Source organism: Heloderma suspectum, chromosome 14 (genome assembly GCF_057233095.1).
Source record: "Heloderma suspectum isolate Gila_16-S chromosome 14, 16-S_ref, whole genome shotgun sequence".
Classification (NCBI taxonomy): Eukaryota; Metazoa; Chordata; class Lepidosauria; order Squamata; family Helodermatidae; genus Heloderma; species Heloderma suspectum.
The window spans coordinates 11,740,476-11,765,980 of NC_139471.1; the positions used below are offsets into that span (position 1 = coordinate 11,740,476).

Consider the following 25,505-nt stretch of genomic DNA (forward strand, 5'->3'; position numbering starts at 1 on the left):
CTGTGGTCCAAGAGATAACACTGAAAGGGTCAGGGCTTTCTAGGCCAGGGATGCAGAACCTTCTTTCACTACCGCCACCTTGAGAAGCATGTTTGGTGTTGACAGAGCTGCCTTGGTTGTACATGAATAAACTCGAGTTGGATCTTACCCGCATGTCCAGAGCTTAATTGGAGGACTTTTACCACAATCGTGATGCGAGATAGGGCCTTTTCGGTGGCTGTTTCCAGGTTGTGGGACTCCTGCTGAGGGAAGCTAGGTTGGCTCCTTCTCTTCTCTCCTTCCACCAGCAGGCAAGTTTTTATCCAAGCAGGCCTTTGGCATGTCAGTGGGTCTGCTGGGTTGGGTACAGTTTTTATTCTGTTATTGGTGTGTTCCTCATTGTATTTTAATGCATTTGTTTTATTATTGTTTTAGTCAAGTTTTATTTGTCTGTGAGTGTAAGCCACCTTGAGTTCCATTTTCTTGATGGCATCCTGACTTTTGTGCAGTTCCCCCCCACCCCCATGCTAAAAAGTTTATTTATTTATTTATTTATTACATTTATATCCCGCCTTTTTTCCTCCAAGGAACTCAAGGTGGCTTACGTTCTCCTCCTCCTCCTCCATTTTATCCTCACAACAACAACCCTGTGAGGTAGGTTGGGCTGAGAGTTTTTAAAAAGTTTACCTTTTTTTTTATTTAAAAAGTTGAAATGCTTCTCCTAAGGCTTAGTTACTGTTAAGCTGGAAGAGGCACTGCTCTCCTGTTCTAGGCTCATGTTTCCCAAAAGTCTGATAGCTGTGGCAAACTTCCCCCCGCCCCAAATTAAAATTGGAGGTACTCCTCATCAATGCACTGCAAAAGGGTTTAGTTCTGGAATGCATAAGGACAGTAAGCTACCCACTCTCAGAGAGACCAACCCATCTGTACTTCTGCATGAATCACTGTTCTGGTCATAATTCCTCTGAGACCAAGTCATTGGTTGCCTCTCTACAATGAAGAGGTTGAGCCTCCTCCAGCTCCTATAAAAGCTCTCAATCTGATCTGGGTCCCTGCTGGAACAACAGCTCCCTTTTAGAGCTCCAAGCCTTCTTAAACCAGGGAAACAGACAATGGAGTTTCTATTTAGCCATGATGGACAATAGCCATTGATAAACCTATCCTCCATGAATTCTGACAGAAATAAATTTCTGATTTGGAGGAGGGTTTTTACCTCCCTGGGAGAGACCAAAGAATAAGATTTGACATGAGTCTGTAAGGGGGCCAATGGTATTTATAAAAATATTAATCTTTCCCGGTCTGCCACTTATCCGCATTTTTGAAGATCTTTTGCCTCCACATTCACCATTTTGCAGGAGGATTCTGGAAGACCTCTAGAGTGCAGTTCTCCACTTCCTCTGTTCAAATCCCTCCTCAAAACTCACCCCTTCCATGAAGGTTTTGACTTAACTCATTGATCCTTATCCACATGAAACAAAATGCAAACACATTTAAGTGCATTTGCTCAACCCGTTGTTCAGTTTCCCTTTTCTGCACTTTTTCTAGCTCTACAATATCTTTTTTCAGGTGTGGTGACCAGAAATGTGCACAGTATTCCAAGTGCAGCTGCACCACCCATTTGTATAAGGGCAGAATGATATTGGCAGTTTTATTCTCAGTTCTTTTCCTAATCTTGCCTAACATGGAATTTGCCTTAATGGCAAATTGTCCCTTAATGGACATAAGGCAAGAACTTAACCTTTGTCGAATTCAGGAAACATTCATCCATACACAAGGCAAACAGAAGCTTTTTACATTCTTGCTTCCCAAACCCATCGCCAACATTCGCTGGATCATGGAGAAGGCAAGAGAATTTCAGAAAAACGTCTATTTCTGCTTCATTGACTACGCTGAAGCCTTTGATTGTGTGGATCAAAACAAACTGTGGCAAATTCTTAAAGAGATGGGAGTACCAGACCACCTTACCTGTCTCCTGAGAAACCTGTATGAGGGATAGGAAGCAACAGTAAGAACCGGACATGGAACAACCGATTGGTTCAAAATTGGGAAAGGAGTACGACAAGGCTGCAAACTGTCGCCCTGCTTATTTAACTTATATGTAGAGTACATCCTGAGAAACGCCGGGTTGGATGAATCACAGGTCGGAATTAAGATTGCCGGGAGAATTATCAACAACCTCAGATATGCAGATGATACCACCCTAATGGCAGAAAGCAAAGAGGATCTAAAGAACCTCTTGTTGAGGGTGAAAGTGGAGAGTGCAAAGCTGGTTTGAAACTCAACATTAAAAAAAACTAAGATCATGGCATCTGGCTCCATCACTTCCTGGCATATAGAAGGGGAAGAAATGGAAGCAGTGACAGATTTTATTTTCTTGGGCTCCAAGATCACCGCAGATGGTGACTGTAGCCATGACATTAAAAGACGCATGCTCCTTGGGAGGAAAGCTATGGCAAACCTAGACAGCATAGTAAGAAGCAGAGACATCACCTTGCCGACAAAGGTCCGTATAATCAAAGGTATGGTTCTCCCACTAGCAACGTATGGCTATGACAGCTGGACTATAAGGAAAGCTGAGTGCAGAAGAATTGATGCCTTCGAACTGTGGTGCTGGAGAAGACTCTTACGAGTCCCCTGGACTGCAAGGAGGTCAAATCAGTCCATCCTAAAGGAAATCAACCCTGAGTGCTCATTGGAAGGACAGCTACTGAAGCTGAAGCTCAAATATTTTGGCCACCTAATGCGAAGAGAAAAGTCACTGGAAAAGACCCTGATGCTGGGAAAGATTGAAGGCAAAAGGAGAAGGGGACGGCAGAGGATGAGATGGCTAGATAGCATCACCGATGCAATGAATATGGACTTGAGCACACTCCGGGAGAGAGCGGAGGACAGGAAGGCCTGGCGTGCTGGTCCATGGGGTCACGAAGAGTCGGACATGACTTAAGACTGAACAACAACAACCCCCAAACCCAGACTAATGTGTAGTAGGAGTTCCACCTAGTGGCCATGAAGGACGACTACCGGCAGGTTTATATGCCAATTTTCACTAAGCACAGGAAGATGTTAACCAACGGAGGGGGCAATCCTGTCTGGATCAACGGTCGCCTCCAAGCCCAGGGATGACCACCTATCTAGTGCAGGGCAGGAGGAGTGGTGAGGAGCAGATCTCCTTCTTGCTCCCCCCACCCTGCTTTCGCGGCTAGACAGCAAATTTCGGCTGTCTAGCTGCAGGACCTCAGAGCGCAGAAAACAGCAGCTGGACATAGGATGTGTCATACCTGCATTTCCGACCTCCCCGCCCCCAGGAACACCCTGTTTTCACCATGCTGCGCTGCTCTAACGAGCGCAGAGTGCGGGGCTGATCCGCACTGCCTACGAGGCGGCGCAGGAGGGGGTGGGGGTCAGTTCTCCTGGAACCAACCTTGGAGCATGGGCTCCAAGGTTGGTTCCTGGAAACTGACCTATCCTATGCCCGTCTAGCTGCTGACTAGTGGCCATAGGATTGCACCCTTAGGCAATATTATAGAATGTCAGTATTTTTGCTTACAGTATAGCTTTAGGAACTTGACGTGCAATGGCTGTAACCCTCCTCTTGAGATGTTTTCCTCCTTCAAGCCATTAAGAGTTCATCTACTAAATTTGTATATATATTTTTCACTCATTGCATGATCACAAGTCTTGATTTCTTAGGAAAGTTTTAAGAAACGACACTAAGGGCGCACACCTATGCATATTTAGACAGAAAAAAGTCCTACTGGCTGGGGGATGCTGGGAATTGTAGGACGTTTTTCTGTCTAAACATGCATAAGATTGTGCCCTAAGGGTATGTGATTCTATTCTCAGTTTACACCAGCTAGAAACCTTCAGGTTTTGTTAACAATTCCCCTGCACTGGCAGAGCCTGGAGAAGCAAAACTGCTGGGGACCCTACACTGGTGAAATGTCGGGGATATGCCAACAGGACATTATGCCACCATAACCATCAGCTCAACTGGGGCATGGGAGAGGCCAAAAAGGGTCCCATCAGGGAAGAAGCAGCCTTAGTCCAAATCCTGAATTCTCTCAGGCCCGATGACCAGCCGCTACACCAGCATGAGCTTCCAAAAGCAAAAGGGGTGGTCTAAGTTAAAACTCTTCTATTGAACCCAGTGGAGATGCAAAACTCACTGCTCCTTCCTCCCCGCTTCATCTACACCACTGTGACAGAACATAGGGTCAGAGCAGGCATCAAAGGTAGGCACGGTTGGGCACCTGTCAAGGGCCCACATCCCAGCAGGGGCCCATTGACAAAAGCCCCCTGGAGTTGCTCCTCCTCTCCACCATTGCAACCTGCTTGTTCACCTGGCTCTCTCTCCGGTCCAGACAACGGTGGTGGTGGCAAGAAGGAGCAGGAGATGTGACGGCCTGCTTCCTCCCTGACTCTGCCTGTCAAGCAAGCAAGTGGCAGCAACGATAAGAGAAAGGACGAGAAGCAAGAGCAGCTGGTGGCAATGGCAGCGAGAAAGCAGGCTCACTGAGGGAGGGTGGCTTGCCAAGGCCTCCAAAACCTGGAGCCGGCATTGCATAGGATTCTAACTCCGCATCCAGCCCCAGCGCATTCACAGCAGTATATAAACCCCTACCAAGGGAGCCCATCTCAGTGCTTTCGTACCCAGCCGTTCTTTCCCTGATGGTGCAGATGTGGTTTCTCTTGTGGCTTCTCTTCCTCCCTCACTCTCTTTCCCTGGCAAAAGGCCCTTCCCCCTCTGATGGGTCCCAGCGGGACTTGAATCCTTACCTCAGGGATGTCTCCGCGTTTGTGACACCTGCCTTCTCCCGAGCACGATGCCTCGTGTGGAACTGCACCATTGGTTTTTCCTTCCCTCCCTGTGTGTCAGTCGGTTAACTTGCATTTTGACTGGCCAAGACAGAGAGAAGGAAGGATCGGCTCTATAGCCGCTGACAGGGATGCACGGATTTTTTCCTAATTAATTAATTACATTTCTATACCACCCAGTAGCCAAAGCTGTCTTGTAAAATTCATTCCATCCGTGCTTCGTGGATTATCAGGTGCCTTTCATTCCATCATCCAATCACTGTTAGAATAGGGTTTTGTGGGGGTTTTGCCATTTCTCGAATTTGTGCGAATTCGCATTTACACAAATTCTCACTTGCGGAAAATGAGCAAATCCCCCCAAAATGTGCATTTTCATGCCTTGACTATGGGGGAAATGCAAATTTTTGGCCTTTTTATTATTATTGTTTTCTGTGACTAAATTTTGCATAAGGTTCTGGAAAGTAAAAAAAAAAAAAAACCAGTCCGGACGTCCACGGAATGGGTCAGATTCATAGAAATCTGGACTTATTTGATTCCATTGCAGATTTCTCCGACACCCCTGGCTGCTCGTGTGTGAGGAGGCGGGGATAACGACCATTAGCAAGGCTGATAAGGACCATGATTAGCAGCCTCACTAGCCCAAATAAATAAGTAAAAAGAACAACACTCATCATCCCTACCCAGCATATCCAATGTTGACGGATGGTGGGAATTGCAGTCCAACAACATCTGGAGGGCCACATACTCCCATCCTTGGGTAACAGCCATGCTGGCTGGGGGTGATGTGAGTTGTAGTCCAACACATCTAGAGGACAGTGGTTAAGAAGGCTGGTGTAGACTGTGCTTAGCTAGACCAGGGGTGCAGAACCTCTTTCAGCCCAAGGGCCAGATTCCATTTCGGAGATGCTCTTGGGGGCTGCATTCCAGTGATGGGTGGGGCCGAAGGCAAAGGGGGTGGGGCCAAAATACCAGCCTATTCTAGCTTAAAGCTCTTGGTGTCAATAGCGAAGCCTTCGGAGAGGCATTTCAGCCTTTGTGAATTCCCCCAAAGCTTGAAAACCACCAAATGACTGGTGGGATTGGGGCAGGAGAAAGAGCTGAGGCCGTCTGGGAAGCCCTGAAGGCCTTGACTGGGGCCCCAGGCAGGCTAGACTTGGTCCCCGGACTTGAGGCTTCCCACCGCCTTTCCCATATGATAGGGATTCAGAATTTCAGAGAGGAAAGGACTTGGCTACAACGCTATATTCATGACGAAGGCCTTTGGTTTGTCGACAGGTGCTAGAACCAATGCGGCAGCTCAAAAGATCCCTCTCCGCTCTTCCTCCCCTCCATCCCTCGGTCCTTTGTCCAGGCTGCTTCCTGCTCAGCGCACCGACGTCAACCCAGGGTTCAAAAGAGCAGCTTGCATTAGAATGCAGTGCCAGGCCCTCCTGGGCTGCGATCAGAAGCACCTGGAGCATTGATTGATTGCCTGAGTAAGGGAGGGGATTGATTGGCCTGTCCTTATTAGCATACTGTTAGCCATGACCCTGCGGCTGGGCCAGCCTGAGGGAGCGGTGACCTGTGGATCAAAAAGCGCACGGCGTCGGCAGAGGGGTGGAAAAATCAGTAAAGGGGAGAGGGCGATGGTGGTAGCAGTGGTGGTGGAGGAGGAAGACAATTCCTCGTCAATACCTAGATCAATAATATATACATCATGAGCTCACTGAGGTTTGAAGATGCGCTGACGAGCTGCAGATGAGAGGAGCCCCATGTTAAGGGCTTCCCGACTTCCTTGGGTTCTTGTGAATGCTTCTCCCCTTTCTCCTGGCTTCTTCCCCATACTGCAGGAGCATCAGACCAAAGGGCGGGCGTGATGCCCTGCACCAAATCCCCATAGATTGCAGAGGGCAATCATAGCCATAGCAGTAAGTGTCATTATTTATCACATTATATCACATCAGAGTGTCCTGATTCAATGTGGTTTTGTGGAGATGCCTGCTCCCTTGGTTACCCCATCATCCCAACCTGATTTGGGAAGAGAGTTGGGTTTGTTCTGATGGTGTTTTCCTGCATGTGGTTTTAGGAAGGTCCCAAGCTCGGAGTTTAAGACGGTGTGTTTGATTCTGGACCTTGCCTTCTGCTTGGACTGGGCTCTATCTTCCAGCTGTCTGAGCCAGAGGTCCCATGTATTTTCAAGAAATTTCTGCATTCCTTCAAAGTAAGTGACCTCTGGACTCCTGACGAGCCCCCTGCTTTTGGACTGCCCTTTTTCTGGACACCAAAGGGAGAAGAGAGAGAAAAATCTTACATGATGTGTTTTTGACCTCAAACTTCAAGAAATGGGCTGTTTTGGTGACTGCTCCCAGGTTATGGAACTCCTTCCACCAGCAGGCAAAGACTTCTCTGATTAAGCAGGTCTTTGGCATTATCTGTAACCTTTGAACATGCCAGGCCTGTTCATAAGCCTGCCAGGGGGAGGGATCAGGTGTTTCAAGAAATACAAAAGAGGAGTTGAAAAATTCGCTGGAGTATGAAGATAAACTTTATTGATTGTTTTGTTGGCTGGGACTCAGAGAGCCAAGCAGTAGCTAGCTACCCTGATAGGCTCTGTCAGCATTCGACTAATGAAGAAAATGACTTTGTCCCCCTCCTTGCAAAACCTCCCTCCCTCCCCCCCCGCTTCTCCAAAAATCTGCTACTCAGGATATCTTTCCCGCTATAATCATGCCTTGGTTGAATTATGAAATAGCATAAAACAGAAATGGCAGCTGTTCCAAACTTGGGTTGCTAGAACTGGGAAATTACTGTTGTCTTTCTCAAAAAAAAAAATTTAAGATTTGTACTTTCAGGAATCCTTTCCACAACAGCTTGTCTGCCAAGGAATTTCACTGTTTTGCAGAGGATTCTGGGCCAGCCCTACCATTCAGCAGATTGAGGTATGCCTGTCTTGTGGTCCCTTGAAGCTTGCTGGGAAAGCCGGTGGAAGGATCAAGGGCCAGGCAGAAGAAAATAGGACCTTGGATAGCTCCAAGTGGGTCCTGCTGGCTAGAACTCTCCTACAAAGACAATAAGGGGATGTTGTCTTAGCAGGGAGTTAAAGCCAACTGAAGCTTTATGAAGGCTAACAAGAATTGTAGTGTGGTCAACTCCACCACTTCCGGAAGAGCTGACTAGACTGTTAAAGGGCCCTTGCCTGATTTTGTAGCCGTAGACATCTGCAAGGCTGGGGAGATGGAGGTTCTCTGGGGACACATCCTCTGAGACAATGGATGGTGGGAATGTATTGTTTCTCTGGCTGGGAGGGCTCTGAATAAGGTACTGACTGTCCCATTCCCGAGGACATAGCCTGTGCCTTGTCCTCACCAGGATCCTCTGCTGCACACTAGAAGTCCTGAAGGCTTGATGTCATGACACAGTGGCTGCTTCAGGCAGCAGATGCTGGAAGATGGGGAGCAGTAGTGAGGTGTTGGAGGACCGAGCTGTGTGCGCCACATGGCCTGCCTTGTATCCCTGAAGTGAGCCTGGTGCCCTCACGTGTGATGGAGGGTGTTGTTCTGCCACCAGTGTTGACATCAGATTCAACTGCCACTTGAATGTATAGGGCGACTGTACGTCAAATGGAGGACTGGGGTGCCATCTTGTTTTGGGCCAACCCTGTGTTCTTTGAGGCACATTCAAGTTGACTTGAAATGCTGTGGAAGACCTGTTGGGCTTCGCCATTGCTCCACACCAAGTGAGAGATCACTTTAGCACACATCCAGCGTTCCCCACCACTGCACAGTGCAGGGGGAGATTGGCCAGTGTAGTGTAGTGGTGAGAGTGACGGACTGGGAACCGGGAGATCCGGGTTCTAGTCCCCACTTGGCCATGGAAGCTCACTGGGTGACTTTGGGCCAGTCACAGACTCTCAGCCCAACCTACCTCACAGGGTTGTTGTTGTGAGGATAAAACGGAGAGGAGGATAATGTAAGCCACCTTGGGTTCCTTGCAAGAGGGAAAAAGGCGGGATATAAATGCAATAAATAAATAAATAAAATGGAATAATATGTCAATATGGAATAATAACATCACAATAATAATCACCATAATAATTACCATAATTACCACAACTACCATAATAGTAATTATAATAATTACCACAATTACCATAATATAGTAATATGGAATGCCTTTTCCAGAGATGCCCACCCAGCACCTACACTGTGGACTTCTTTGGCACCAGGCAAAGACCTTTTTATTTCCCCAGGCCTTTTATTCCTTTGGTTTTGTGAAGGATGCAATCCTATGCATGTTTAGACAGAAAAAAGTCCTGCAACTCCCAGCATGCTAGGATTGAAACCTAAATGTGTTATCTTGTTTTTAGATCTTTATACTGATACTGGCTTTTATTTTGCTGCTGCTGCTTCTGCTTCTGCTTCTGCTGCTTCTCCTTCTCCTTCTCCTCCTCCTCAACTCTGCTTGTATTCTGTGTCAGTCTTCCAAAGGTCTGATACGATGCTTGATCATGTTGTATTTTATAGTTTTAACTTTTGTGAACTGCCCAGACAGCTTTGGCAGTTGGGCAGTATAGAAATGTAATCAATGAAATAAATAATGACAAAGGATACTTTGGCAAACTGTCTGGCATTGTGTGGGTTGCATCCAGGATCTGCATTCCACCAGAGGAAGGGATCTTCTAGAACAGGCTTGCAGAAGTTCCCTGCTACCTTCACCACAGCCCACCCCATTCAGCAGGGTCTCCTGACCCTCTGTGTTGTATTTTCGGGGGGGGGGAGGCTGCCATGGGAAGGAGGGAGCGGGGAAGCCCACTTCCACCACTTAGTTGATCCAACTCATTATTTTCTCCTCAAGGAACCACAGGGCTCCCCAGGACACATAAAAGCAGCCCTTCTGGATCAGATCAAAATCCACATCATCCAGGGGAGTTGAAACTCTTTCAGCCTGAGGGCCAGATTCCATTTCGATGAAGCTCCCGGGGGCCACATTCCAGTGGTGGGCAGGGCCTAAAGCAAAAGGGGAAGGGCCAAACCCCCAGCATATTGTAGTTTAAGGGCACCCTCCGATCTCCAGTATTTTTGGGCTTTTCGGGCGATTCAGCAGTGGAGGGGAAAAGGCTGGAGGAGGCTCAGGGTAGCACATACCCTGGCCTCTCTGGTCTCCTCCCCTCCTCATCCACCGGAACGCCCGCTTTCCTTCTCCACCAAGGTCACTTTTCTGACCTCAGAGAAGCAGCCAGCACAGTTCTTTCTGCATCAGCTGAGCAGGGGAGGGGAGGGGAGGGGTCTGGGGTCGGCTCTCCGACTCGCCTTTCCGAGGTTGGAGTGCTGTCTCCAACCTCGGAGGGCTTTCCTGAGCCATCCTATAGCTTGAAGGAGAGATCCCTGCCACGTCCTCCAGATACTGATACTTGAACGCATCTGTCAAGAATGGATCATCCTTCGCCTTTGCAGTCAACACCACAATAGACACAGCTTCAGGCTAATACGACTTTATTTTGCTAGAGACTAGCCTCTCTACAAATGCAGATTCAAGGAAGCTCTCAGACTGCCCCAGGCCCTAACAACTAAGCAACAGTCTCTAAGCAGAGGAGATGAACCAGGGGACAGAGAGGTTGCTGGCAGTTTGGGTTTGAACCCCATGGCCCAGCTAGTTTCGCAGGGATGCCCCTCCCTTAGGGTGGCTCCCTCCTAAGAGTGGCTATCGTATGTATGTATGTATGTATGTATGTATATATATATGTATGTATGTATTTCATTTCTATACCACCCAGTAGCCAAAGCTCTCTGGGTGGTTCACAAAAATTAAAACCAAACAGTGCAAGGTAAAACAATATGAAATATAAAAGCATTAAAATGACAATATAATCTGGGTGGAGCATCTGTGCCCTGCCCCGAACTTTTCCCACTTAGCTTTGCGACGTGCTGTAGCGTCTCTCAAGTCACGCCCTTCCTCCTCCTCCTCCGAAACTTGAATTCCCACATTAGAAAGAAAGGAGGAAAACTCAGCCTGTGCCATCTGTTTGTCAAGGCAATCAGAAGAAACCCTCCCAGTGTCTAGGCACTCCGGGGAGGGTCCCTTCCCCACGCCTTGATCTAGCAGTTCTAACTCTGACGCAAAATCAGAGCTGTCAGACATCTGAGAAAGTTAAAACTCATCCCTGACAGCATCCTGCCTTCGAACATGGCGGTTGCATTTAGCGATCATGCCTATTAGCCGTCGATAGATAGACCTCTCCTTCTTGCATTTGCTCTATCCCTTGCCTCGGCTCTTAGCTTCCAATCACACAGAAACTAACTCCCATCATCGGCTGCAAAGTTGAGGAGCAGCTGAGGCCGCGTCCAGGGAAGGTGATTCAGCAGAGCTGCAAAATTGGCGATGTGACAGTTCCAAACTAAAATATTGATGGGGAAACCTCACTGTTAGAAATAGTCGCGGATCAGCTTTATGACCCATGGTTTGTAGCTCTGTGTGACCCACGTCCACCAACATTATGGGTGGCGGAAAAGAGGCAAACCTGAGAACTATTGTGTTGTTCCAACAAACCACTCATTGGATAAAAGGCCCAGGAAGCATCTGCTTCAAAGATGGAATCATTTAAGCACGCTTCACTTAACGGATGACTGGCAATTTCTTATTATGGCAGAAACTCACTGCAGTTTTCCACTAGCAAACTGCTTTACCAAAATGCTTGTTGTAAAAGGGCATAAAGTGCGCCTGGCCAAAGAATGCCAACTCGGATCCATCAAGCTATGCAGTCAATGGAACCTGCTTTGGGGGTGGGGTTCAGCACCTTGGAGAACTTCTTTAGAGTTCTGGTTGGTTCTGACTAAAACCCAGAATGGATGCAGAGCCTCACTGAAATTGGAGCCACCAATTGCCTGGACGGTTCCAGGCAATCCTGCAACCAGACAGGACGGATGCCCAGATATAGAAGGGGCGGCACGGAGGACGTTTGTTGAGGGTCCTCCTTAAATCTGGATCCAGACCTAGGGATGTACAAAAGTCACTTACCTTTTCGACGGGGTGATTCTCAGTGGGAGGGAGGCGCTCCGCACCTCCCCCCAAAATCCTAATCTGGCCGGCTCCGCTCCGCGGAGATTCCGCAGAGCCGCTGGCCAGGGCCACCCACAGCCAGACATCCAGCCGCTGGGCAGCCTGCAAGCAAAAACAAACAAACAGCATACGCAAATGGCGGCGGCTACGGCGGCCGCCATTTGTGTTCCCCTTTTTTTGCTGTTTTAGCCTACGTAAATATTTATGTAAGCTATTACGGCGAAGAAAAGGGAATGCAAATGGCGGCCCCCATTTGCTACGCTCCATTTGCGTGGCTGCCTTTACCGTGATAGGCTACGTAAATACGTAGCCTATCACGGAAAGAGCAGAGGCGCAAATGGCAGAGCGGCCGCCGTTTGCGTCCCTGCTCTTTGCCGTGATAGGTTACATAAATACTTACGTAGCCTATCGTGGCAGCCTGGCAGGACGCAAATGGCGGCCACTATGGCGGCCGCCATTTGCATCCACAGCAGCCCGGCCGGAACTCCGGCTGCGGACGGCCCTGGCCGGCGGCTCTGTGGAGCTGCCGCGGAGCAGAGCTGGCCAGGGAGGATTCCAGGGGGAGGGACGGAGCGCCTCCCCCCCACCGCGAATCACACCTGCAAAAAGGTAAGTGACTTCGTACATCCCTAGCTACTTGAGGATTACAGAACGCAGCAAAAGCTCTCCTGACACCGAGCAGCAGACCCTGACAGCTGCCTATTTGGCTGCTCTCTCTCTCTCTCTCTGTCTCTCTCTCTGGCAGTGGTCAATTTTGAAGTGCAGGAACTCACCATGACAGTCCCCATAGCCACGCCTCCCAGGAGAGTCCCAAAAGGCAGGCAGCTGCATTGATCCAGATCACAAACCAGTTCTTCCAGTTTTCATCTCTACCAGGAGCAGGTCTCTGGTAAAGCCAATGGCTCTTCCTTGCCCATTCCAGATGGAGCCACCTCAAGATACTGTGCATGACGACAGCAAAAGCTCCCAAAATACACTGCTGGTGGGAAAATGCCTTTCCTCCCCAGTGACTGTGAGGATTGCAGCTGAGCTCAGAGGGACCTGAAAAGCTGGGGGGGGGGGGGGTCAGTGGAGGCTGGTGGCTCCAATGTCAGTGGGGTGGTGAATCCACTCCGGGTTTCCGTCAGAACCAGTCAGCACCTTGGATAGCAACTTTAGAGCTCTGACTGGTTCTGATGGAAACCCGGAGCAGATTTACCACCCCACTGACGTCGGAGCCACCAGCCTCCACTGGGTGCGCACGCACGCACGTGAGTGCGGTAGATGATGTTATTATCCTTGCTAATCAAAAAGTCCCAGCGCTTTGACCCTGTGAGGCCTGATTCCACAGCACCACTGGATGCAAGTAGGTAACGTTAGACCCTGGACTTAAGGCCTTCCAGCAGCCGTCGGAGAATTTCTCCACGAATCTCCGGGAGGCCGAATGCCAATGCATTCGGCCCCCCGAAATTGGTGGAGAAATGGTCCTCCCCCCTGCCCCCCCCGGAATGGGACTTACCTTTGGCGAATGTCCCTGGCGCTGGCGGCTCCCGGCGGCGGTTTGGTGGCGGCGGCTGGTCTTCCGACCGGCTGCCACCGCCGTCATTTCCAAGTAAAAAACAACAACAACAACAAATGTGATAGGCTACATAAAGATTTACGTAGCCTATCACGGCTAGATTTCCAAAAAACACCGTGATAGGCTACATAAATCCTTATGTAGCCTATCACGGCTGACTTTGGGGGGAAGAAAAAAAAAAGCGCGTACGCAAATGGCGGCGCCCATGGGCGCCTCCATTTGCATTCCTTATTTGGGCACGTGTAGTCTATGTAAACATTTACGGAGACTACAGCGAAAATAAGGGCAACGCAAATAGCGTTGCCCTTATTTTTGCCGTAGTCTATGTAAATGTTTACGTAGACTACACGTGCCCAAATAAGGAACACAAATGGCGGCGCCCATGGGCGCCGCCATTTGCATACACGCTTCCCCCCCCCCAAAGTCAGCTGTGATAGGCTACGTAAGGATTTACGTAGCCTATCACGGCTGACTGCAGGGATGCAAACGGTGGCGGCTATGGCTGCCGCCATTTGCGTCCCGGCAGGACAGCAGGATTCGCGGCCGGAGGGATGGGGCGCCTCCCACCCCGCCCAGAATTTCAGGGGGAGGGACGGAGTGCCTCCTCCCCACAGCGAAGCAAGCTGCGGGATAATGTAAGGGACTTTAGTCCATCCCTACATGTATCGCTTCAGTCGTGACGCACACAACGAATGTGCCTCTTCTTCCCTCCCTACCTCCATTCCATGCTTGCCAACTGCATCCACATCCCTGACATGCCGGAGCCAAAAACATCAGCAAAGGGTGTTGGTGCTGTTTTGCCAACCCTGATCTGTTCAAAAAGAAAGGAAGACTCTGAGCATGTGCAGTCTTGCATTTTAAATTCGCTTAATTCCTGGCACCAGCATGTCTACAGGACTATAATGGAACTTGCTTCTGCTGCCCTGACGGGAAATGCATTGGCTTGGGAAGAAGCACCATTTTCTTGCAGTTATGGTGCATATTTGGAAACGAGAAGCTGTAGCCACGCCACGATGGCTGCCCCCTGACTACAAAATATTTGTTTAAAATTAGGAGGATGCGGAGGCAACCAGGGGCTCGATGTTGGCCCCAGTGCTATCCTAGTGACACCACTGATCTCTGGGACGAACTCTTCAGCCCAGCCCCTTTGCACCCTCCTACGCACACTTTCCTGGGAGGGAGTCCCTTTGCAATCTGTGCCACTGACGTCTGAGCACGGTGCGCATTCTAAGGAGGTGGTGACTCGGCGGGACAGCCTTCTCTCCTGGGAGGGCCTGCAAAGGCGCGGTTTCCAGCAGCTTGCCTTTCTGTCGTCAGCCCATTCATCACAGCCTTGCAAAGCACTTGCTACCCAAAGGCCACGCCATGCCACAAATGCCAATAGATGCATTAACATTTAATGTACCCTGTTAATCTGGTCATCAAAACTCGGCTGCCGATTTCTCTGCTTGAGAAAGCTGAGCACCCGCCACCCTTTTAAGCATCCGATCTGTCTTCACTGGATTCGATCGCCGGTAACCCCCAATACTAACCTTCCACCGACCAACCCCCTCCCTCACCCCAGATGATCCCACCACCCCTAGTGTTTAATTTTCAGCATCAGCTTTTAATTAGAAGCGCGGTGTGCCCGGCCTTGTCAAAGTCTATCTGGTTTCTGTTGTGAGCGAAAACCTCGGCATAATCTATCTCTGTTGAAAATTAATCTATCAATGGTTCCTGTAGGATGGGACGAGGGCAGTGTACATAAGAAGCCATTGGGATTGTCTAGAGGAGGAGAGAAATGTAGGATGACCAGGGTACGTGGCTCAAGGTGTGTTCCAGGGCCATGTCAAATTACTTACCCCAAAATCTCAGTAACGCCTGTCCTACAATGGCTGCACCAATTGCCATTCTGTTTGAGGGCACAATTCTCTGTGGCTGAACCTGAATTCGAGGAGCGCTCTGCCCTGGAAGGCTTGGTTGGCCCCATCTCTTCAGAACATAAGAAGGCCATGCTGGATCAGACCAAGGGTCCATCTAGACACGAGTGCAACAGCACCCTCCCTCTTGCTGCATTTTGCTGGATGGCAAAACCCCTTCCTGTTCAGACTGGTGCTTTGTTGCATCGGATAGATACATTATTATTATTATATGTTATTTGTTTATAGGATTTCCCACCACACACACCTTCAGCCAAAAAGACTCCCAAGGTGGCATACAAAGTCCGTGCCTACAGGCTCCTCTTTTATCTGCTGCATGTATCTGTTTTTTTATATTGTGTTTTTGCTCTTGGGTTTGTTTGCAATTTTAATGTACTTTATGGTTGTTCTTAATTAGACACCCTGAATGGTGCGTAAACCCCAGAAGAGCAGGATATACACCATTGTATGTATGCATAAATGAAATAAATTTAGAGTGTTTTATCTTTGGTCGGTCAGTCTTTTTTTTTTTGCTAAAACCACTGGTCATCAGAAACATAGAATGTAATCAGACTGAAAGATACATTTTAAGATAGGTGGTCCCCCAACACATTGAACCCCATTTTGTATAATAAATTTGTATCTAATCCTTTGGACCGCACAGGCAAACATAGAGACCTTATATATAATATATTCAAGATGCTGGTTCTGACCTGTAAAGCCTTACACAGTTCGTGATTACAATCCCCAATAGAGCACTTCGCCTGGTATGAACCTACTCATATACTATGGTCAACATCTGTGGGCCTCCTGTGAGCACCTCCACCGAGGGAGGTTTGGAGGATGGTAACAAGGGAGAGGGCCTTTTTGGTGGTGGCCCCTAATTATGGAACACTCTCCCCAATGAGGTCCACTTGCTGCCAACGTTGTCATTTTTTTTTCTGTGCCAGCTTGCGACTTTCCTCTATTCCCAGGCGTTTTGACGACATATAATGGGCCCTTTAATGTTAGTTTTTCATTGGCTCCCGGTAGTTTTATTATTGATTGTTTTTAAGTCTTTCAAATTATTCTAATATTTGCATGTTAAAAAATCTATATCGAAATATAAGGAATGAATGCATGAATATTTATCTCTCCAATAAGTAACAAATCTTCTCTCTGCTGTTCGCGGGCGCGGAGGAGGCAGCGCCGTTGGCAGGCCACAGGCAATAGTGATGATCATGGCTTCAGACGGGCGGGCAGCGGGGCGGGCAGCCCTCCATGGTCTCACGATTTCCAAAAGAGTTTCATCTTTCCTCCCAGGCAACCTCGCCCGGGATCGCAGCCTCCATTAACTCCCTGGCCCCCTCTCGAAGAGCAATTGCACAAGGCCGCATGTCAGCGAGGAAGCCTGAGGCCTGAGCCATGGGGGAGCAATTGCACGAGGCTGCATGTCAGCGAGGAATTGCACGAGCAATTGCACGAGCAATTGCACGAGGAATTGCAATTGCACAGGAATTGCACGAGGAATTGCACGAGCAATTGCACGAGGCCGCATGTCAGCGAGGAAGTCTGAGGCCTGAGCCACGGGGGAGCGGCTGCGCTGGGGCGTGAGTGTCAGCAGCAGCCGCCCCTGTGGCTGGAATTGGGTGTGGGGGCAAGCAGGGTCCCGGAGGAGCCCGGAGGAGGAGATGGCGGCAGGGCTGTGTGGGGCCAGGTGTTGCAGCTGCTGCTGCTGCGGAGAGAGGGAGAGCCGCACCCTGGAGGAACTGGTGAGGGGAGAGGAGCCGGCGGCGGGCAGTGTTTGGGGTGGGGGAGTGCCTGGGGGCTGGGCTGGGGTCTTACTTGAGCCAAGGTTTGCCCTACCCCGCACCCGAGGGCTGAACCCCAGCAATTTCAGTGCTGGCAGGGCTCGGGACATATGTGAGGTAATAGCAGGGCGGGGGTACCACGGAGCATGTACAGAGTTGCCTTTCCAATGAGTCACTGCAACTATCCCCCCCCCTTCCCCACATATATATCAGAGATTGTCTATTTCAGGTTATATGTGGAGGGGGAGGGGATGGTTGCATTGGCTCTTGGGAAAGGCAACTCTGTACGTGTTCAGAGGCACCCCCTCTGCTATTGCAGGTGTGTGCATGTGTGTAATATATATGTCTGTTTATATGCTTTGCTGAGAGAGAAATCTATTGGGTGTTTCTGAGCATTTACAGAGTGCCTTCCAGTGACTCATTGGAAATGGGAAAGCACTCTGTGTCTGCTCAGAAACACCTCTGCGCTGTTGTTGAGCTATCGGATCTCTGTCCTGAGATATATATGAGGTGAGAGCAGAGGCAAATCTCAGATTGATCCATCGTTTCAGAGATTGAGGTGGGGGGTGGGGGGTGGAGTTGTGACTCAGAGAGCAATGAGACAACTGCTGCAGGAGCCTTTTATGTAATAACTTGAAGCCGGGCTCTGTTCTGTAAGTCATTTGAAAAGATACATACTTAGACATTTTGGGTGGCATCTTGCTAAAGAACTCCCTGAATGCAGCAAAATGTTGGTTATGTGTGTGCAGTGTCAGAAATATGGTGAATGTTGACATCTACAGGTAAGAGTTCCCTAGGCCCAGAGGGAAACACGGGAGAACTCTGATGTTTACCAGCTAACCTTAGTCTGAGGGCCTCCATAAAATGTCCTCTTCGTGGCCATAATTTATTATGCCTTCTGTGCAAGTTTGTGACATTTCCCGCAGGACTGTTTGCAGTCTAAAGGCTTACAGTATAGGCCCACTTTCACCAAGTTTCTGATATTTCTACATGCGCACATACTTTTGAAAATCTGAGGTTATGAGACTTTTATCACACATGCTTTATAGCCCTGGTAACCTCTTCTTGTTGCTAGCCTGTACTTGAGAGGCAACTCTCGTAAAGTTCTGTTTGGGGGAGGTATTGAAAGGACTTTGGATGCAAGCCATGTGGAGGAATGGGGCGGGTGTAGGAGATGGGATTGGGGTGGTACCATAGAAGATGGAGGCATAGCCTTCCACGGATTAGCTGCAGAGTTGTCGCAAATGGGGGGCTTTTGAGCATGTGCAGAGTGCCTTTTGGGGGTCAGATTTCTGGGGAGCCTCAGCCTAATGCAGCCTTTCCTGACCTGAGGCCTTCCAGACGTGTTGGGCTACAACTCCCATTGCCCCAAACCATTGGGCATGATGGGAGTTGTAGTCTGACATATCCGGAGGGCGCCATGGCTGGGAGAGGCTGTCCCAGTGGCTGGAATGAGTTGAACTTCAGGAGGGGACTCCTGGCTCCAGAGGCTGGCCAAATGTAGGGGTGAGCTCAGGCCACAGGTGGGGCTGCAACAAGCCATAGACAAAGGTTGGACAAAGGCTCCGTAGAGATGCAGCCGACCCAAAATGGATCACCCAAAGACTCTCACTGGAGTAGGATTGGGGCTGGCCCCAAACCACAGCTCTTTGTTAACAGGCAGAGGGAGCCCTCGGGGAGTGTCCGGTGCGCTGTGTTTCCTTGGCAGCTGAGGCCACGCCAAACCCAGCCTTCCTTCCATCTGTGCTCCCTGGCCGCTCCTCCCTTTCCTCAGCATCCCCTTCTTCTTGGCTTCCCAGGGTCGTTTGTATTCAGACCTTCTGTCTTCTCCATGCATGTTTTTCCCCGGCTCCCTGGAAGGGCCGTAGCTCAGGGGAAGTACCACCCCTTCGGCGTGGTGGCTTGTGGCCAAGTTTCACATCTTTGATGCCACCTAAGGTCTACACCTTATCTTGGCCACATAATGAGAAGACAAGATACCCTGGAGAAGATGCTGATGCTAGGGAAAGTGGAAGGCAAAAGGAAGAGGGGCCGACCAAGGGCAAGATGGATGGATGATATTCTGGAGGTGACGGGCTCGACCTTGAGGGAGCTGGGGGTGGCGACGGCCGACAGGAAGCTCTGGCGTGGGCTGGTCCATGAAGTCATGAAGTGTGAGAAGCGACTGACCAAATAAACAACAAACAACAAGGTCTACACCAGGCACTCCCTCAACCTGATGCCCTCCTCTGGGCATCAGCAACTGCAACGACAACTCCCATCCTCCCCAGCCAGCAAGGGCACCAGGTTGGGGAAGGCTGGTCTACACACAGACCTTTCCTGTTTGCCTTTGCTCTCTGGTGCGTCCTGTAAGAATGTGGGGGGAGCTAGTTCCAGCATCTCTTCATAGCAAACCACCGCATTTCCTTAAAAGCAGTGTGTCGATTAAGCAGCAGTTTTCAAGACAGCTTCTGGGAGACCCTGGGGTTCATTAGAAGCTTTTTAGCTTAATGAAAAGATCAGTAATGGCAGGCAAACATCTCCAAACGGCAACCAGAGCACCCTGAGTAGTCACCCATTGCAGTGCTCAGCCACAGGAGAGTGTTGCCGGGTGCACTCTTGATTTCACGAAGGGCGAAAAAGAGTAGGGGTGGACGAAGCTGCAAAGGGAGCAGACAATGGAAGAGGGAATTCTAAAAGGTCGAGGCTGCCAAGAAGGACATATCAGATGCACAAGGAGAGTTTTCTTCACTAACTGGTAAGTTCTTGTGGCTCTGATATGTTCTCGGCAGCCTCGACCTTCTAGAATTGCACCGTCCGCTCCATTTGCAGCTTCTTCGGCGATTGGCATGTTATTTACACAAACTCACGTATATCTGACACTAGAACAAGGGACTTGATCCAGAGAGATCGTGCCGCAATAGAAGATGCCATAGGGAAGCGTTGGTTTATTTTATTATATAATTTGCAGAGGGAAAACCTTCGCTCTCTGGTCTTTCCTTGTCGGAGCAAATATGCAAAGCTCCTCAGCACGGGTGTGCACGGAAGGCGTTCCCCCTCTGGCCAAATCAAACCGAGGTTAAGGGGAAGTTTACATTGTTTGTTGTTAATGTGTTAATGTAATTATTACAGGGGAGTCAGTATTCAGAGGGGAAAAACTGATTCCTAGACACACCCCATTTTAATCCATTGTCTAGCAATATGGGGTGAATGAAGATTCTGTCATTGTAAACCTCCCAAAGCAAATCAAAGTAAACTATTTCCCCCCTGATTAACCCATAAAAGACATGAAAAATTGGACCAGCATTAACCTCTCTTGGCTGGGTGGAGGTGGTGAAAGTGGCCAGACTTCCCAGACTCATACCTATTTCAGATTCTGCCCATGGCAATCCCACATAAATGGTTAAGAAACTGGCAGGACGTTATAAACAAATTTATTCATAATAAAAAATATAGAAAGTTTTTTTTTTAAAGATCTTAGACATTCTAAAAATGGAGGAATACGCATATCAAATATACAACTATGCTTTGAGGCATTCCACATTAAGCAGGTGATAAACCTAATTCATATGAATGAAGAACGCCACTGGATAAATATGGAATATAAGAATTAGCAAAAATAAATGCAAGACCTCCTCTTTGCAATTTCCATAGCAAAAGGTTTGGAGGTGATTGCTAATCCTTTCTTGCATCTAAAAGGTAAAGGTGGTAAAGGTGTCCCCAACCAGTCGTGTCTGACTCTAGGGTGCGGTGCTTATCCCCGTTTCTAAGCCGAGGAGCCAGCGCTGTCCGAAGACGCTTCCGTGCTCATGTGGCCGGCATGACTGAACACCGAGGTGCATGGAACGCTGTTACCTTTCCCGCCGAGGTGGTACCTATTTATCTACTTGCAGTTTCTTGCTTTCGAACTGCTAGGTTGGCAGAAGCTGGGACTGAAGACGGGAGCTCACTCCGTCACGCGGCACTCGGGTCTCGAACTGCTGACCTGCCGACCTTCCAGTCTGCAGTTCAGCGTCTTAACCACTAAGCCACTGCGGCCCCGTTTCTTGCATCTAGCACACTTAAAATTTGTAGAAAATGGCAACATATTATCCCCATTTGTTTTCCCTCTTACTACATCTGAGTGTTTATGACAGAGACAAATGTTCTCAATTTAGCCCCCAGAACAGAGCTTTCCAAACTTTTCATGTTGGTGACACACTTTTTAGACATGCATCATTTCGTGACACGGTAACTCAGTTTTACTAGCAAACTGGAGGTTAAACTAACCCGTTATAAGAGATACGGACACATACATAAATTGTAATAACGAAATGTATGGGAATACAACATATCTCATGAAAACCTTTCATTTATATTTTTAAAAATATATGATTTGTAAGATAATAACATACATTGTTGTCATTTATGAGTAACAGTATGTAAATATGCGCAAGAATTTTAAAAAGTTGAATAACACCAATAATTACTTACCATTTCCAGGTCCAGGTAGGAGCTCAGCTGAAAAAACACATGAAGTAGAGAAGCAAAAGTCCAACAAAAATGGTGTAAATATATATGTCTCACTACAAGGCTATACTGCTGTAAATATTTGCAATGCCTTTGTCCAGAGTCCAGTTCCAGCACTCTCCGGTGGTACACTGTCAGTGGGTGGTTAATCCACAATTACAGCAGAGTAAAAATAAAAATAAATGGCAGATATCAACTGAGCTCCGTTCTGACTGGCCAAGATGGCGGACGGCCCGCTCGGTGCAGTCCCAGGTGGCGTTTCCACCTGTGTGTTACTTTGGCCTGGCCGTGCAGCAGCGCAGTGCAGAAGTTCGCGAAGGGCACGCCCGAAACCACGCACTGCCGGCGACACACTAATGTGTCGCGACACACAGTTTGGAAAGCTCTGCCCTCGAAATAGGTCAGCTTATTTGGATTAATGGATTTATTTGTGGACGTTACCTCCATTTCCAGGACAATAGCCATTTCCAGGGCTTGTTGACTTGCTCCCTCTGGAGGCCAATCCAATAAATATCCTTCTCCATAAAGCACATTATAAAATCCTTAATAATTAAAAAATATATATAGTTCAAAATCTACCTTAAGCATCTTTACTGCTGAAGAGTTCAGTGTTTTGAGGTGCAATGTAAGTTTTCGTATTGCGTTTTATCATGTTGCATTTTGTGGACTCAATTGTTGTGAGCTGCCCAGAGAGCTTCAGCTATTGGGCAGTATAGAAATGTAATAAATAAATAAATAAATAAGCAAGCAAGCAAGCTAGAGAAGAAAGGGGCCACAGATCAGTGGCAGAGCCCCTGCTTTGTATGCAGAAGGCCCCTAGTTCAATCCCCAGCTAGCACAAAGGCATTAGATCTGAAGGTGAACGAAAAGCTCACACGCTTTGTAACAAATAGTGTGGATGAAAATGGTCATGGCCACTGCAAGAATCTGGAGGTCCAGGTGCAGTGATGGATCCAGGAGCATCTCAAGGCTATGAGGCCGAGAGCTTTTCTACATGAGGCTATTAATTGCTGTCTCTACTTTCAGTATCGTCACAGAATTGAGGTCTGAGCTCTACACAAAGAGCTTTTCCTTTCCTGCTTTTGCACTACATAACCTCTAGGTGGTGCTGTGGTATCACAGAATAGCACAAATGCACAAGTAGGAAACTACCGTTTCTTTTGCCTTCAGAAATAATACCCCATTTCCCTCACTCTAAAAAAACACAGGAAAGGGCTCTTAAAAAGCAGTAGCAACCATGGAGGATCGCAACATCATCTAAAGAACCTGTAAACAACCATGAGTAAGGAATCACAAGTATGCAATAAATGCCTTGTGTAGAAAAGGTTTCAGTGACCAAGTGCTGTTGAATACTATCCTTGCCTCTTCTCTGGATTGCAACCCCCATCAGCCACCATTGCCTTCACCCTGGTCTGGACTCAACGACAACTGGCTTCCCCATATCTAGGTCCCTATCCTAGCTAACAGGGCTGTGATGTATGGAATGGTTCTGCAAAATAGTGCTGCTGTATCTTTAAGGGATACCTTCCTGTTCCTTGGGCTGGAGAAAGAGGAAGGTGTGTGCGCAGTAGGTCTGTTTTGGTTTTAGGGTTTGCTGGTTCTGCCGTTCTTCCAATACATCAATCCTTGGTCTTCAAATAAAATTAGCAGAAATCTTAGGACGTTTTTGGTGTGAGGCATATACTCAAAGTCCCATCAACCTCCAGGGTCTTCTCCATCTGGGATGTCTCTTTATCTGAATCATCATGGCCTTGCTATGCAAGTACGCATCAGATACCCTAAAGCAGCCTTCCTCAACCTAGTACCTCCAGGTGTTTGGGATGACAACTCCCAGAGTTCCCACGCTGGCTGGAGCTGATGGGAGTTGAAGTCCAAAACAGCTGGAGAACACCAGGCTGGGGAATCCTGGACCAGCATTTTCCAACCTGGTGTCTCCAGATATTGTTGGGTTACAACTCCCATCATCTCAAAGCCTGCTGGGCTTCCCACAAGGCATCTCCCCATGCTGGCTGAAGATAATGGGAATGGTAGTCCAACATCATCTGTAGGGCCTAGGTTGGAAAAGCTGTGCTAGACAAAATTTGAAGGGCTCTCACCATTTCCGCTTGTGTGTCCAGTGTCACCAGGCTGCCTCCGTAGGCAGAGCAATTGCTCCGGCTGAAGTTCCAGCCCCTTGCAATAACAGAGGCCGAGTAGCAACGTCCTGCGTTCTTTCGCCAACCTTGAGGGCAGGAATTGACTTCTGACAGGCCTGGAGCAGAAGGCAAACATGTTGGCCCAGTTACTGAAAGAAAGAAAACATTCAAAGGACTGGTTTCTATCAACACCAACATCTGGAGATAATTAGAAAATTTCCAAGGCTCATCGAGACCAGGGGTGCAGAACCTCTTTCAGCCCGAGGGCCAAATTCCATTTTGGAGAAGCTCTTGGGGGCCGCATTCTAGGGGTTGGGCCAAAATACCAGCGTATTTTAGATTAAAGCCCTTATTGCCAGGAACGAAGCCTGAAGGGAGGCCTTTCAACCCTTGAACGGGGGGGGGGGGACTGCAAAAATGCTGGGGAACCATCAAATGATCCATGTTTGGGGGAAAGGGGGTGTGGCCTTCTGGAGACTTCCAGTGGGCCAGATTGGACCCCCACAGGAGAGGGGGAGAAGAGCAAAAGAGACTCTGAAATCAGGCCAGAGGTAAGCAGCACTGTGCCCTGCTGATGTTCTGGACAACAATTCCAAGAAGCCACAGCTAACATGGCCAGTGGTCAGGGTATGATGGGATCTGTAGTTCAAAACCTTTGGAGGGCACCAGGTTGCTTATCCCTGCATTTCGGCAGAGCACCTGCCAGCCTATATACTAAGCCAATTCATTCTCTGAGGGTGAATCCTTATGTAGACAAAACATCCCCATCCCCATACAAGAAGAAGGCGTCAACAGGCTCTGGGGAAGTGAAGGCACCCAGGGCCTGCCCAAGACATTTTGCTGCCTGGGGCAAACCAGAAAATTGCACCCCCCCCCGCCTTTCCCTGAAAAGTGAACAACTGTCAGTAATTAGTATTGTAGTGTTTTCCTGTGCCTGTTTCGTGCATTCCCTTCCCTTTGGTTTTATTTTGTGACTTTATTAGCCTGTAAGCCTTTGTGGCAGGGACCTGCTGTTTTATTCTTATTTATAGTGCTATGTGCGTTGATGATGCTATATAAATTATTATTAATAATAATAATAATCTCTCTCTCTCTCTCTCTCTCTCTCACACACACACACACACACACACACACAGCGGTAGCTGAGCCAAGAAGGAGGCGTTTGAAGGAGGGGGAGTTCAAGACAAGCCGGGGGCCCCAGGAGAACGTCAGAGGGGGGAAAGAGCCGGATGCCAGGGTTCCGGGCGACCCCACTTGCGGATCTCCAGCATGGTAAAGACATCTACATTTTTAACCCTGAGCTGTTTATGAAGGTTTGTTTCCTTCATAAGGTTTGGGGGTTGGACTTGATGGCCTTGTAGGCCCCCTCCAACCCTACTAGTCTATGATTCTATGATTCCTCCGCTGTGCTCATGCTGCCTGCTCTCAGGAGGAAGACCCGGGCAATGCTGGGGCAGAAGGAGCAGGACAAAGCAGCCCTTGACACAGGGGGACACTTGAAAGTGTGTGTGCGTGGGGGGGGGGGTCGAGTGTGACCAGCTCTTCCATGAATACATGTGCACTCTTGGCAGAGGGGAGGGGGCGTTTGCCGGCAGCGTTTTAAGCGACAAGGCGGCCCAGGCATGGCGACTCCCTTTCCCTGTAACTCAAGCTGGCTTTCTCCCCAGGCCCCTCTCCAGCCCCCACGAGGAGGACAGCTGATGACCGGTGGATCGGCTTCCCTGCTGGTGAAAGGGGAAAAGCCTCTTCTGGCTTCCTTCCCCTCCCTACTGTGGGCTCGAAAAAAACTCGGAGCACTTGCTCACCC

At 48.8% G+C, this 25,505-nt stretch overlaps 1 protein-coding gene across 1 annotated transcript in view; it reads left to right on the forward strand.

The window, feature by feature from the left end:
* Positions 1-6,440: 6,440 nt before the first annotated feature.
* The window catches only part of LOC146335693 (uncharacterized), a 51,308-nt gene continuing 32,243 nt past the window's right edge, over positions 6,441-25,505 (forward strand). Inside the window, exons 1-2 of the mRNA XM_084820618.1 lie at positions 6,441-6,701; positions 24,835-24,970. Of these exons, the coding sequence (XP_084676744.1) occupies positions 24,968-24,970 (3 nt within the window). The 5' untranslated portion in view covers positions 6,441-6,701; positions 24,835-24,967. The remainder of the gene's footprint in view (positions 6,702-24,834; positions 24,971-25,505) is intronic.